At 32.2% G+C, this 13,735-nt stretch overlaps 3 protein-coding genes across 3 annotated transcripts; 1 reads left to right on the forward strand and 2 right to left on the reverse strand.

Annotated features, from left to right (window-relative positions):
- The first annotated feature begins 358 nt into the window (after positions 1-358).
- Positions 359-2,931, forward strand: LOC128879072 (phosphorylated adapter RNA export protein-like). The gene is made up of 4 exons (XM_054127897.1): positions 359-574; positions 824-1,439; positions 1,516-1,791; positions 1,867-2,931. The coding sequence occupies exons 1-4, from the start codon at positions 524-526 to the stop codon at positions 2,130-2,132; spliced, it is 1,209 nt and encodes a 402-aa protein (XP_053983872.1). The 5' UTR covers positions 359-523; the 3' UTR covers positions 2,133-2,931.
- On the reverse strand, positions 2,706-8,865 carry LOC128879037 (GON-4-like protein). The gene is made up of 4 exons (XM_054127830.1): positions 8,172-8,865; positions 7,953-8,065; positions 3,550-7,873; positions 2,706-3,482 (listed from the first exon to the last, which is right to left on the reverse strand). Exons 2-4 carry the CDS (start codon positions 7,985-7,987, stop codon positions 3,432-3,434), a joined length of 4,410 nt encoding a protein of 1,469 aa, XP_053983805.1. The 5' UTR covers positions 7,988-8,065; positions 8,172-8,865; the 3' UTR covers positions 2,706-3,431.
- Positions 8,866-9,011: 146 nt separating this feature from the next.
- Positions 9,012-13,464, reverse strand: LOC128879056 (heat shock 70 kDa protein cognate 5). Its single transcript, XM_054127872.1, has 11 exons — positions 13,260-13,464; positions 12,710-12,768; positions 12,417-12,562; positions 12,188-12,311; positions 11,807-12,115; positions 11,435-11,597; positions 10,900-11,356; positions 10,430-10,726; positions 10,156-10,343; positions 9,944-10,084; positions 9,012-9,873 (listed from the first exon to the last, which is right to left on the reverse strand). Exons 1-11 carry the CDS (start codon positions 13,350-13,352, stop codon positions 9,793-9,795), a joined length of 2,058 nt encoding a protein of 685 aa, XP_053983847.1. The 5' UTR covers positions 13,353-13,464; the 3' UTR covers positions 9,012-9,792.
- Positions 13,465-13,735: the final 271 nt, after the last annotated feature.

Below are 13,735 nucleotides of genomic sequence, written 5' to 3' on the forward strand. Positions count from 1 at the left end.
TTGACTGAAATATCGTTACTACAGTGAATAGTTTGAATTAATTATCAGCTAGTGTCATCTAGCTGAACTAGCAGAAACTATTTTTACGTCAAACTTAGTCGTTTTGCCGTAGATGGCGCCAGCTATATGTTTCAAAATTTGTGCTGCTGAGTGATAATTAATTCAAACTATCCACTTTAGTAACAATATTCGATTCAATAAAAGAAACGTTGACAGAATAGTAGTAGAACGTGCTAATTATATTCACAACATTTAACCTCTCACCAATCAGAATCGAGAACGACAATGGCGCCAGAAAACTTGGAGCCCTCTATTTTCAATCAAAGGGAAACATGTTGATGCATAGATAGAATGTTACTGAAAGCATAGAACACACCGACAGTGGTGGCGACAATAATGGAGCGGTGGAAAAAATTTACGTTAAAATAGGAGTAGTCGAAAGAACTTGTTCAGAGTTATTCGCTGACTGATTCTATTCAGTAATTGTTCGTCGAAGAAATTGTCATTTTTGAAAAAGAAGAATATGGAAGCAGAACCCTTAGAACTTGAGGAAGGCGAAGTTATCGATGACGAGGTCAGATATTTGATAAACTTATTGTTTGACAGGCGTCTAACCTATTCAAGCTCAACAAATTATATTAGATCGTTAATGTTTGCATTTGAATTAAAATCACTTTAATTTAAATCCCATTAATAAAATTACGAAGCTTGTTTGTACTCTGTGGGTGTTAGAATTGTTTAAAATATTCCATAAAGAGCAGTAGCATCTCTTAGTGTTATGTCCCACTGTACACATTAATTATTTCAATGTATCTTTACTTAGGCAAACGACATCGAAACGTACAATGTTTTGGAAAGACCTCATCCAGTTCCAAATAAAGAGGAACATGTAAAAATGGGTTATAGCGATGAATCCGATGATTCTGTGGACACAGACAGTGATTCTGATTCAGATTCTGGTCGTATCAGAAGTAAAAGACCTAAATTAAAACTGAAACGATCTAGAAATTCAACCAAAAACTGGGGAGGCAGAAGTGATAAGTACAAAATATGGTGTACTCAATTACAAGAGGAATCCTTAACGGAAGATTTAGTATTGTGTGGTGTAACAAAAAAACGATACCAGGAGCGTAATGTTGAGAATTATAACGTTCCTCACCATTATGCTGTAAATTGTGAATGGAATATGGAGAATCGTAACAATAATAGTTCAGAGGATGAGAAGGATGGTGAAAGGAGATTAACGAATAAAAGAACAAACTCTGACAGAAGTAATATTAAATTAAGATTAGGAAAGAGACGTAATTCAATGGATGTAGATAATCAAAAAGGAGCTGTACGAAAAATAGCAGATTTAAGTACAACAAATGAATCAACCGATGCAGATGTAGCCACTGATATATCATCGAAACTTAATGAGAAAAAAAATCTCCTTATAAGTAAGGATTGTTTATATCTAAAATGTATACGTGTATGTATATGTACATATATTTAAATAACTTCTGCATTTTACAGGAAGAATTGTAGATATAATTGGCAAAGAAAAAGCTATTAATTTCTTCCAAGAAACAAAAAAAATTGAAGAAGGAGGTGGCATGCTGATAATGAATGGATCAAGAAGAAGAACTGCAGGGGGTGTTTATTTATGGTTAGTAAAAAATGATAAACACATCCCTCAAGAAAAAATAAGAGAAATTTTTTACGACGATAAAAAAGAGATCGCCGACCAAAAAAAGTCTGACGCTAATGCAAGGAGGCAGAAAGCACAAGAACTAATTAAATGCCTAGAAAGTAAGCATTGTTTTGTCTTAATGATAGCAAGTGTTGTTTCAAAGTCAATGTATAACAAAAATATTTTTCGCATAGATGGTTCAGAAAAAGATCTTCCTGCCTTATTAACAAAGGCAGAACTTTCTACGCGGGAAATAGCTGAAGAAGCGAGATTAAGACGCGGAGAAGGCATGGATAGAATGCCTATGGATTCTGATCGTACAGTAACTAATCCCCCACCTAGCCCTGTAACAGATGATCCAGATCATTCGGAACAGCCACTTGTCCAAAGGCATATTCAAGACTATGAAGAAGACTTTCTTGATGTTGGAGTAGATATAGATAGTATGGAAGTACTTTAAAATATTTTTATTTCATTATTTGTAATATGTATTGAGCGGATAATTTGTACCAAGAACAGAGTTCTAATCATTGCAAGAATACTCATGTACATATATATTTAATGTTACAGAATTTTATATATGATATATATCATTTAGTAACATTGTATATATATGTGTATGTGTAACGTACGTGAATACACTTTACATCATTTGTACGTTTGCTTGCCATTCATACAGTTACAAATACTGGATGTGATCGAATGATTAGAATCCATATCTACAGCAACGACGTTCCATATTGTGATAATATAATTTATCAAGTGTACATACTATGGTAACGTACTTTGTCATTTTCTTAGATTTTGGAAAAATAACAAATATTTGTGTACTCTTTTCTTACGTTTCATTTAATATGTTTATATTTATTATTAAGATAAATGTAAAAAATGTAAGAGACGTGACAAGTATAAAATTTTATAAAAACTGCGACAACATAATACTCAAATACTTATATGACGACGTTTTTATGAAATTTTCATTGTTGATGATTGTTTATGTACATAAAAGTCACTACGAAAATAAATATTAGACTATTTGTACTTTGTATAATGTATTAAATGAATTATCTCATGTACAGAAGAGTATTCAGTATATTGTATGTGTAATAACGTGTTTCCTTCGGTCACCAATCAAATTGAAAAGATCGATCTAGAACGTAATATTTTATGGAAAAAAGTATTTTATTTTTAATCCTTTGAAAACAAACAGTAATTATTAGTATTTGATTAGAGAGTCACGGTAAACTTAATTAGAGGACGTGAAACGAATAAAACTTAACCCATTTAAATTAACGTTTTTTATTCGATTAAAAACCCTTATGAATAATATTCTATATAATATTAAATTTGTTGTCTTTAAAATGTTTTAAAAAATTGATCACTTTTAAAAGTGTTTACTCAAAATCGAAACTTTAAAAGCTAAGAGAACCAGTGTGAGTCATAGAAAAGGAAATGAAAGAGAAAATTAACGAACAAAACGCGAAATATTTTTAACACAAAAATGGATGAGGCAGAGATGAGCAAAATTTTATTGAAATAATAAATGACAGATAAGGACAATGTAAAGTTATTTTAATTGTTTATCTATCATTCATTCTTAGAAATATTTATCTATATAGATACAAATTTTGCTCATCTCTGGTTTCATGACGGTCTTACAGCGTTTCCCAATTTATGCCTACAGCTTGATTAGATTTCAAATATAATTTCGTTTCTATTAATTATTACGGGATTACGAACATTCAATGTTGTAATACAGTTACAACATCTTTTCCAACAACGATAAAAGCGTTTCACATCTTTCTTTAACCTGTAATAAAATGTTAATTAGATACGTTACATAGAACCTTGACAACAAATAATATGAAAGAACTTACTTGACAAAGTGTTCGATCTCCTAAAGTTTTACTAACCATAGCTAGTGAATTCTCAGAATATTCCTTTTTAATAGTTTGTAGAAGAATCGTGTCCTCTTGACGTGTCCATGGTTTAATATTTAAATTACCAGCGTTTGTAAGTTTATTAGACAAATCAGTTTTGTTTGTATTAGAATTTGACGCTTCAGCTTCCATATCTGATAATATTTTCTCAGTTGCATCTGAATTTTTAGAATCTGTACATAAAGCTTCGTTCACCTTCACAAAATCCACTTGTGTATCTGTGTATTCTAATTTCATTTCTTGTTTAAATACTTTCTTTTCTCTTCTAGCTCTGCACTGTGTCATGCGCATTTTTTTAGTACTTACATCCATGTTATCTACACTTTCTAATCTTTTTAAACCCCTCTTCTGATCTCCACCTTTTGGTGGAGATTTCATATTTTTTTTGGACTTGACAATTACTTTTCCCCCTTCGTCATTATCCTTAATAGGCGAATTTTTTGACATGCAAGGTTTTTGATATTGTTCGTCAGGATTAGACTCATTCTTTGAAGATTTTCTCCGTTGTCTGGATGGAATAGACGGAACAAATTTGTCAGTCGTTTTTAAAGATACACGAGCAATGTTTTCTAACTTTTCTTCGTCAGCTCCAGGAAAAATAATTTTAGCGGGTCTTAAACCTTCAGACGTTTGAAGATAAATTCTTCCATTGAGAAACCTTGTGCCACAAGACACACAGTGTTCGGAAATGTTTTTAAAAGCAGAATCGTCGCCATTGTGACAATTACATCTACAATTTTCTCCACCATAAGGATCTTCTTGGGATGCTGAAATAGGCAATTCGATATTTTCGTATAATTCCGGTGCATCTTCGGTATAAACTTTGTTTTTATCATGTGGTCCCACGGGACACGTTAAATTTTCAAACATATGCGATGCGAACAAACTTTCTGGTGGTTTAGCAGTGGGTAGTACTTGTAGAAATAAATCCATAACTAAAGGATGCCCCTTAAGAATAGGACCCATAGTTGTATGAACATGTTCTAATGTTGTTTGAGGATCAGATGAAAGTTGTGTAATAGCTTGCATCATTTTTGCTATTCGAGAAGGCTGTTTAGCAAAGTATATTTGAGCAACATTAATGAATTCGCTCATTTTTTGGAGCATTATATATTCCATTGTCTTATCTATCATCGCAGCTTGGTGTGGTTTTAAAAATAATAAAAAGTCTGTACGAAGATCGGGATATTCGCGTAACTTTTCACACACATCTTGATACAAATTGATAGCTATCATGTCTTTATCCTTTGCTGTTTGTTGCATAAGTGTTGTGCTGTTCGAAGGCTCCGATGGATTAGAGAATAATTCAGTCTCTACGTTATTAATACTGTCTAATTTTTCATAATAATCTAAATATAATTTTATTACAGATCGAAATGTTTCTGGACTATTGGATTCTAATGTTAGATGTAACTTCTGAAGATATGATGCTGCAAATTTTGATCCTCTTTCTTCTTCATTTAGTGGATTCTCAGACTCTAACAGCCTCTTTATGTTCTCTAATTCCCTAGCTTGTTTAGCTTTTTTTCTACTAAGAGAATCTTTTTTTATAGTCGTACTGGCTAACATTAATTCAGCTATTTCATCTTCATTATCAGTTTTTGGCAAAGTTGACATTTTTACCAAAGTTTTATCCAAGTCATTCTTTTCTCTGGATTTTAGAGTATTACAATTTGACGATAATCCTTTTGATCCTAAAACTTGAGCCATTAACTTCATATTTTGAGCACTTCTGGTTTTTGCTAATCTAGGCGTAGTTTTTCGTAATTGCGGCAATTCTTGTGCCATTTCAGAAGATTTTTTAGAGAACTTAGATTGTTTAGATGTAAGAGAATTTGTAGGTATATCGTTCTGAACTTGTTCTTTTAATTCGTTACTTCTTGTATTTTCTTCTATTTCTTCTTGTGTAGTTTCGATATTTAAAGAATTGCTGCAATGCGGTGTACGTTCTTTGCTCACATCCGAATTACACGATACAACATCTGTCTTGTTACTCGTTACTTTTGTTAAGTCGTCAAAGTTAATGTTTTTATTTTTATTTAAACTCTTTTTATTCGTGGTTGTAGTTGATATTCTTGGTAATACGTTTACAATCGGATTACGCAAAAAATAAGTACCTGGAACACTTTTGATAAATTTTGGATATATTTTGTGTCTATAGTAGTCTTTCTTCGCGGGATAATTATACGAGTTCAATATATATTCTCGTTTTAAGAAATCAATTTTGTTCTGCTCCGTATTATTCAGGTAAGATTGCCACACCAACGGTAGGGAGTTTACTGGTTGATCCTTTGGTGCTTTGAGCTCGAAATCTGATGGTATGTAATGTATCGTTCGAGGGGCACAACCATTTTCGAAATAATATTTTATTGGATTTTCATCCTTTGCGCGTCGACGCTTTTCGATATGTATCACTAATGCCTGAGGTTCTCTAGACGGTATCAAGTATTGAATTATCAATTGCACTGCATCCATTAGTCGCAACTTTCTGCCTTTAAATTTCTTTGGCTTACACATAACAAAAGGGAGAAATTGTTCAAGGCCCAATGCAATTAAAAATTCTTCGGACTTTAGATATGGACCTCGTATAAATTCGTATAATTTTATCCTGAAAGGTTTCTCGGGCAAAAGATGTGGATACATTAAAGCTTTACTTTCCATGAATAACTTTCTCATCTCTGGATGAAATTGATAGAAGTACATCCACTTATGTGCAGAATATATGTTTTTTACTGTATCTTCGTCCTCCATTGTTTTCTTAAAATCTTCGCAAAATTTATTGTCCAAAAATTTAGCTTCCCAATCAGACACCAATTTTAAAGCATCCGATAAATTTGGTGCTTGAAATGCAGAATTAGGACCATTGCTTAAATACTGTATGCTAGTTAAATTTTGTTTGCATGATTTTGACTGAAAATGCAGCTCTGGATGCATGTATGTCATAACACAATGTTGTGCCATTAACTGAATATGCTGACAAAGTTGAATTGTCAATAACCGTCGCTGAGCAGTAGTTATTACTTCAGGAGTTTCAGGTTCTTTATAAACAGACCGTGAATCTGCTACAGAACTTATAGTATTATTCTCATTCAATAAGCTTGGACTTTCTAGAGATTTCTTTTTTTTTGAAATTTCCTGTTCCTGTTCTGAAAATGTATCAGCAAATTCGAATAATTCTGCAATTAAATTATTTAATTCTTTACGAGTAACTTTTACAGCTTTATCAGCTCTTAATTCTTCTTTATCCAATAAATCTGTTTCTTCATCCTCTAAAATATTATATTCTGGATCCGCTTCAGGATCATCTTCCATTATAGGCTCTTGAGTTAATGGTTGAGTAAATTCTTTTAAAAAATTATCCCAATCTTCGTCAATTTCACAATCCCAATCGTACATATCGGTTGTAATATCTGGTGGTAAAAACGCCTGTTCAATTTGTTCCAAAGGGGTTTCACTCAAACAGAGCTTTGAACGTGTTCTTTGACCAATATTCTCCTCTTCTGTTAGAACATCAGGAATACCAGGAATTTTAAAAATTCCTTCTGAGTCATAATGAACATCCACTGAATTAGCCTGTTCAATTGAAGCTGTATTACAATTATTTGCTGGTGTTGAAGGTTGAGACTCTGCATCACTATTTATAGAATTTTCAGCTTCTCTTTCATCGTCACTTTGCTTATCCTGCTCTGGATTATACTCTTCATCGGAAGAGTCTTCTGGTAGTTCTTCTTCAATTAATACTTGCACTTCCGATGTAGGTTTCTTCAATGGTGTGATTGGCCATGGTATATTAAGTTGAGATGCTGCTAATTCTTTGGCTTTTGCTCTTGTTAATTTGGGTTCAAAAAGTATGTCATCTTCTGTGTCCTGAAGGCGATTTTTAACCATTGCCATTACATGTTCATTAGTAATAACATGCTTTAAAATATTTTTTACATTTGTAGCTGTTAAGTTAATTTTAGCTGCTTTGGCATCAAGCTGTCTTTCAATTTCTTCTTCCATTTCATTAATGACAGAAGAAGTTTCTTCGACAGCATCCCTTTTATGTTTAATGGGAGGTTCGCAATCATCAATCTCTGAGACATCAATTTGCAAGTCTGCAGTTTCAGAATCGGAGGAGCCATCACTATTAACATCATCAAAATCAAAATTAAACGAAAATGATAAGTTACGAGCTTTTGTGCTCTTATTTAAAGAAATGGAAGAGAGAGATGGATCAGCTTGATCCTCAAGAGTATTTTGTACAGAAGCTTCTTTTTCCCTACAAACAATATCATAATTAATATTATAATTCAAACTACAGAAAATCTACTGAAATGATTAACAAAATATTCGCTAACATTCGTTTAACAAACTCGTTTTTTTCATAAGTCATTGGTGAACATTAGTGAACATATCATTCTTCATGATTCTTTATGGCTTATTGGTTAACAAATATTAAACGTTAGACCTCCTGAAAATACAAAAATATTTTTAAACAAACTACGTAATATTACACTGCAAATTAGACAGACAATAAATACGAGATAAGTGATTGTGTTACTAATTCATGAACTTACAGGTTATAATATCCATCATTTTGAAACCATTTATAATCTCTTTCCGATCAGGGTTTTGTTGTTATACATAAATATCCATTTGCTACAAACAATCCATTTTTACACATCCATAATACATTGAACCTCCAGTTAATAATTTTAATACAAATATTTGTTTACATTGAATATCGTATTGTCAAAACAAAGTACATAATGCGACTCATGCGACCTCTAGGTGAGTGATGTCAGAAAGGTCGGAAAAGCAAGCCGAGAAATGTTTACTAAATGGTTTAGTTGCAATTGTATTTTACACACAAGTATACAATTTTAATAACAATGGTGTATTATTGTTGTATATGTAAACTGGAGCATGGTGAACAGGAAGATATTTCTTTCCACAAGTACTTTAATATATTAGTTTTTAAAATTATGATATTCATTGCTTTGTTATTGCCAAAATCATGTACATATACAAAATATAATTATGTATATTGTAATTTCTCTATAATTCGATTGAAGAAGTGATATAAAAGTAACTCACGAATCAGCTGATTTTGTTTACAAACAATAAAATATCATCATTGTTTTATGTAAACATTTAATCTGTCTATTTAGATATGACCTAATTTCGAAATATAATTTCAGAATATTAACTACTACTACTAATGCTGAACTTCAGTAGTCTACATATTACATAAAAATATTCGTATGAGATTCAAACTAGTCTCTTAAAAATTGTCTTTTATTTTCAAAACATTTTCACACATAAAGATAAAATTATACATATTTATATATAAAATGTACATATAAATGACGGATTTATTATGAAACAAAATTATTGAAATTACTATAACACAGTAATTCAAATAAAAAATTTTAATAACATGGTTACATCATAATACAATATTTCCTAACATAATCTACATGTTCGCGTACTTCCTATAGAATAATTTGTTTTGCACCGAGCATACATCACATTCTCTCATATTCGTATTCTCACATTCATACTGAATGAATTACCAGAAAATTCTATAGTTACAAAGTTTCGTAATCGTGACAGCTTGTCGAGCTACAAATTTTCACGGTTGTCTCATGGGGCCAAGTATTTAAAACTGACACAAAAGTATGACACTTCCAACATTTTCTGCACATAATGAAAAAGAACCTGCTGGCAGCAAATGTTGTAATGTAATTAATTATGTACAGAATTTACAAATTGACCTTTCGTAAGATTATAATGGATAAATGTTATACAAATACTTCTTTTTGGAGGCTTCTTTTGGCATATTCAGTAGTTCCAATTCGTTAACGCAGATTAAAACACGCAATTTTAAAGCTGTTACAATTTACGCAATTTTTGAAATAATTATAAATGTTTACATAGTTATAAGGCATTACACTTTATAACCGTTAGATTAAAGGTGCCTTACCAGTAGTTCACCCTTCAAATTTAAATATTTCTTATTTTTCATCATACATGCTCAAAAATTAAAAAATGCTAACAATACTACATTGTTCAATTTTGTTATCAATTATATATGCGTTTTTCTTGAGCATGTAAGATATTCATTGGTATTGATGCTCCTATAGCTGTGTGCAATAAATTTCTTTTGCCTGAATACATGTTAACTTAAATATTTAATTAATTCTTTTCTTCTTTCTTTTCAGCTCCATCGTCTTGTTGACTTTGGCTTTGATTCTGGCTTTCCCGCTCAGCGGCCATCTACAATTAAATCCATTTAACACAATTCCTTAATCTTGATTTCAAATTAACAATTAAAAACCTCACATACCTTCTTATATGCCATCTCAAACAGTTTAAGACTGGCTTGTTGCAATTCATTTGTTTGTTTTTTAATTTCCTCAGGTTCTACCTCATCTTTCTTGGCCAATGTTTCTCGCATTTTATTAACAGATTCTTTCAGTTTGTCACACTGTAAACGTTAAATGAAGTTGTAAATATGAGAACTACCGGAAAAGAAAATATATACACTATTTGTCTTACTTCATCTTGTGGTAACTGTGCTTTGAATTCTTCTAACTTAGATTCTGTATCATGAATAATTCCTTCAGCTTGATTCACAGCCTCAACTCTATCTTTCTTAATTTTGTCTTGTTTGGCATATTGTTCAGCATTTTTCACCATGTTTTCAATTTCATCTTTACTGAGACCACCACTCGACTGAATAACAACTGCAAATAAAAAGTTGCTGTATGAACAATATTCAATTATATTGACCAATATTAAAATAATTTCTTTTACTTAGAAATTCACATACTTTGTTGTTCTTTGCCAGTTCCCTTGTCCCTAGCGGACACATGAACAATGCCATTAGCGTCAATATCAAATGTGACTTCTATTTGTGGTACACCTCTTGGCGCGGGTGGAATACCGACAAGAGTAAACTGTCCTAAGAGTTTATTATCCTTAGCCATTTCTCGCTCGCCTTGATGAACTTTAATTTCAACTTGAGTTTGACCATCGGCTGCAGTGGAGAATACTTGACTTTTTTTGGTGGGAATAGTCGTATTTCGGGAAATTAATCTTGTAAATACACCACCCAACGTTTCAATGCCTGTAAAATAAATTAAAAATCAAATTGCAACAATGATTGTGAAAGCTAGAATTAAATGCAATAATAATAACTCAGTATAATAGGTCTTCATTTTTATCAGAGAGAAGATTAGTTATAGTAGGCATCATTGTCTAGAAGTGTTTCATTTAATTTATGAACAAACGTGTATTTACCAAGTGATAATGGAGTAACGTCCAGTAGAAGGACATCCGTTACATCACCAGCAAGTACACCACCTTGAACTGCTGCGCCAACAGCTACAGCTTCATCAGGATTAACGGCCTTTGATGGTTGTCGACCAAAAATTTCTTGTACCGTCTGTTGAACTTTAGGTACTCTTGTCATGCCACCAACCAACAACACCTCACCAATATCAGACTTCGATACTTCAGCATCAGAAAGTGCTTTTTGACATGGCTGAATAGTACGTTTGATTAAATCACCTACAAGACTTTCAAATTTACTTCTTGAAAGCTTGATGTTTAAATGTTTCGGACCACTAGAGTCCATAGTTAGGTATGGCAAGTTTATATCGGTTTGAAGAGAACTGGATAGTTCAATCTTTGCTTTTTCAGCTGCTTCTTTCAACCGTTGCATAGCCATTGCATCCTTTGCTACATCTAAACCTTGCTGTAAAAGTATTAAAATATTATATACAATTTCTATTATATTACAAATACAAAACATTATTCAATTAAATATACACACATCTTTCTTAAATTCTGCTGCAAGATAATTAACTAAAGTATTATCAAAGTCTTCTCCACCCAAGAAGGTATCTCCATTCGTAGATTTGACTTCAAAGACTCCTTTTTGAATTTCCAAAATTGAAATATCAAAAGTACCACCTCCCAAATCATATACTGCAATGCTAAACAAAAATGTTACATTTATAGAATATACAAGTGTTTCATATTTTGAAACAAAAATCAAGTATCAGTAAATTAATCAGTAAATTATTTTCAGCATGTTTAACAAAACAATGCTAAGAGACGAAAAATAATAGCATCATTTTTCATTTTATATTTTGAAAAGTACTTATTATGTCTCTAATGTCATTAGACAAATAATGCTACATACATTTTATCTTCTGTTTTGTCCATGCCATATGCAAGAGCAGCAGCTGTTGGTTCATTGATTACTCTGAGTACATTAAGGCCAGCAATCTGACCAGCATCTTTCGTAGCTTGTCTTTGCGTATCATTGAAGTATGCAGGTACAGTGATTACAGCATTTTTTACTGGCATACTTAAGTATGCTTCAGCTGTTTCCTTCATTTTCATGAGCACAAATGCACCGATTTGACTAGGGGAATACATTTTACCATCACCTCCTTCTACCCATGCATCTCCATTGGAAGCTCGAACAATTTTATAAGAAACAGTTTTCCTAAAATTATGAATGTGAGTCAATATATGAAAACAAAATATTAACAATAAATTTTACACACGCGATACATACATATCTTTTTTTACTTCGGGATCGTCGAATTTTCGTCCAATTAATCGTTTCGTAGCGTAAAATGTATTTGCTGAATTTGTGACTGCTTGACGCTTGGCTGGCATACCAACTAAACGTTCGCCATCTGAAAATTCATAAATCCTTCATATTACTTCTATTTGCATAAAGAGTTTAGAACGATATATTTACAATTTAAATTTTGCAACTACGAATGAAATAATAATCTAACCTCTACTAAATGCCACGTAGGATGGAGTCGTGCGTGAACCCTCTGCATTTTCTATCACTTTAGCTTGTTTTCCTTCCATAACAGCTACACACGAGAATGTTGTACCAAGATCGATTCCGATAACTGCACCTTTCACACCCTCTGACCTATATAAATAAATGTTAAGACTCTTGTTACACACTGATAACATAATTAACATTGCTTTGTTAATTGAATTATTATAATGTGCATGTAGTAAAAGGTACATATATAATAAGAAATATAAAATATAATACAAAGTATTTTTCATTTACTTGTATCGATATTGTTGCAGATCTGTAAATCGTTGGGGCACATACATAGGAGCTGCAACCTGAAAAATATTTAATTCTAATTTAGAAAGCTATAAGTACTCCTATAAATACTAACATAAATTACAAAACACAATCTATTTAAAAAAAACCGTGTAAAAATAAACTTGATGAAACGCAATGTAATTTAATGTGAAAGTACATGAACAAATATCCACAGATAATTGTTGAACTGCATGACAAACGTAAGCGAAACGAACATCTATGTATGTAGCTACATTTTGTCATGAAATGTAGTTTCAAACATGTAAGAAATAATTTAAGAAGATCACGTGCCGGCTATAAGTTCGATGTCTCGTGGCATTTTGAGGAAAAAGTATCCAGTTATGCTAAATATTCACGAAAAATAGATAAACGATACGAAATAACCAGTTTAGTATAATGATACATAGAACAATAAATTAGTTTATGTATTGTACGGATTGTACACGACGGAGAAACGTGCGGCGAAAAAAGTTCTTACAACGCATTGTGAATCGCCATCGGAACTTACATTTTTAAGAATTGTGCTGAACTGTTGTCTTCTAGCAATGTCACAGGTGACATTGCTGCAGCTTCGAGTTAACAACTTTGCGGCGGTCAGCATTTTGATTTTTACGCGTTATATCGTTTAATTTTACTAAAAAGTTCAGAAGAGACGCGGATGCTCCAACTTCACGTGTAGTGATGCAACCTTACAGTGCCTTCTAATGCGCACTCCACGCGCGCATTAAGACTATTTCTACTCCGCGTGCCGCATACGTAATCGCGTTCAACCAATGATAAGTCAGCTCTCAGGGAATGAACCAATCGACGCATTGCACGGCCATCCTGTCTCTGGTGACTCGAGAACTATCCCGAATGTTCTTTTATAGAACAAATATATTTCGTAGATCAAACGTAAAAAGTAACAAAATTTATTAAGAAAGTTAATCAGTTTTTCTCACAATAATTTTAGTAGTATATTCATGTAATTTGAAATAATAATTT

The sequence above is a fragment of the Hylaeus volcanicus genome, chromosome 1 (genome assembly GCF_026283585.1).
Source record: "Hylaeus volcanicus isolate JK05 chromosome 1, UHH_iyHylVolc1.0_haploid, whole genome shotgun sequence".
Lineage (NCBI taxonomy): Eukaryota > Metazoa > Arthropoda > Insecta > Hymenoptera > Colletidae > Hylaeus > Hylaeus volcanicus.

What these genes read in the sequence shown, in the direction of transcription:
- LOC128879072 (XM_054127897.1), top strand. Translation starts at nt 524, where the DNA reads ATGGAAGCAGAACCCTTAGAACTTGAGGAAGGCGAAGTTATCGATGAC. An exon ending in GAAAAAAAATCTCCTTATAA is followed by an intron (nt 1,440 to 1,515) that starts GTAAGGATTGTT and finishes TGCATTTTACAG; the next exon opens with GAAGAATTGTAGATATAATT. An exon ending in ACTAATTAAATGCCTAGAAA is followed by an intron (nt 1,792 to 1,866) that starts GTAAGCATTGTT and finishes TTTTTCGCATAG; the next exon opens with ATGGTTCAGAAAAAGATCTT.
- LOC128879037 (XM_054127830.1), bottom strand. Translation starts at nt 7,987, where the DNA reads ATGACTTATGAAAAAAACGAGTTTGTTAAACGAAT. An exon ending in AACGAGTTTGTTAAACGAAT is followed by an intron (nt 7,874 to 7,952) that starts GTTAGCGAATAT and finishes TATTGTTTGTAG; the next exon opens with GGAAAAAGAAGCTTCTGTAC. An exon ending in GAGATCGAACACTTTGTCAA is followed by an intron (nt 3,483 to 3,549) that starts GTAAGTTCTTTC and finishes ATTTTATTACAG; the next exon opens with GTTAAAGAAAGATGTGAAAC.
- LOC128879056 (XM_054127872.1), bottom strand. Translation starts at nt 13,352, where the DNA reads ATGCTGACCGCCGCAAAGTTGTTAACTCGAAGCTGCAGCAATGTCACC. An exon ending in CAGCAGAATTTAAGAAAGAT is followed by an intron (nt 11,357 to 11,434) that starts GTGTGTATATTT and finishes ATACTTTTACAG; the next exon opens with CAAGGTTTAGATGTAGCAAA. An exon ending in CGTTACTCCATTATCACTTG is followed by an intron (nt 10,727 to 10,899) that starts GTAAATACACGT and finishes TTTATTTTACAG; the next exon opens with GCATTGAAACGTTGGGTGGT.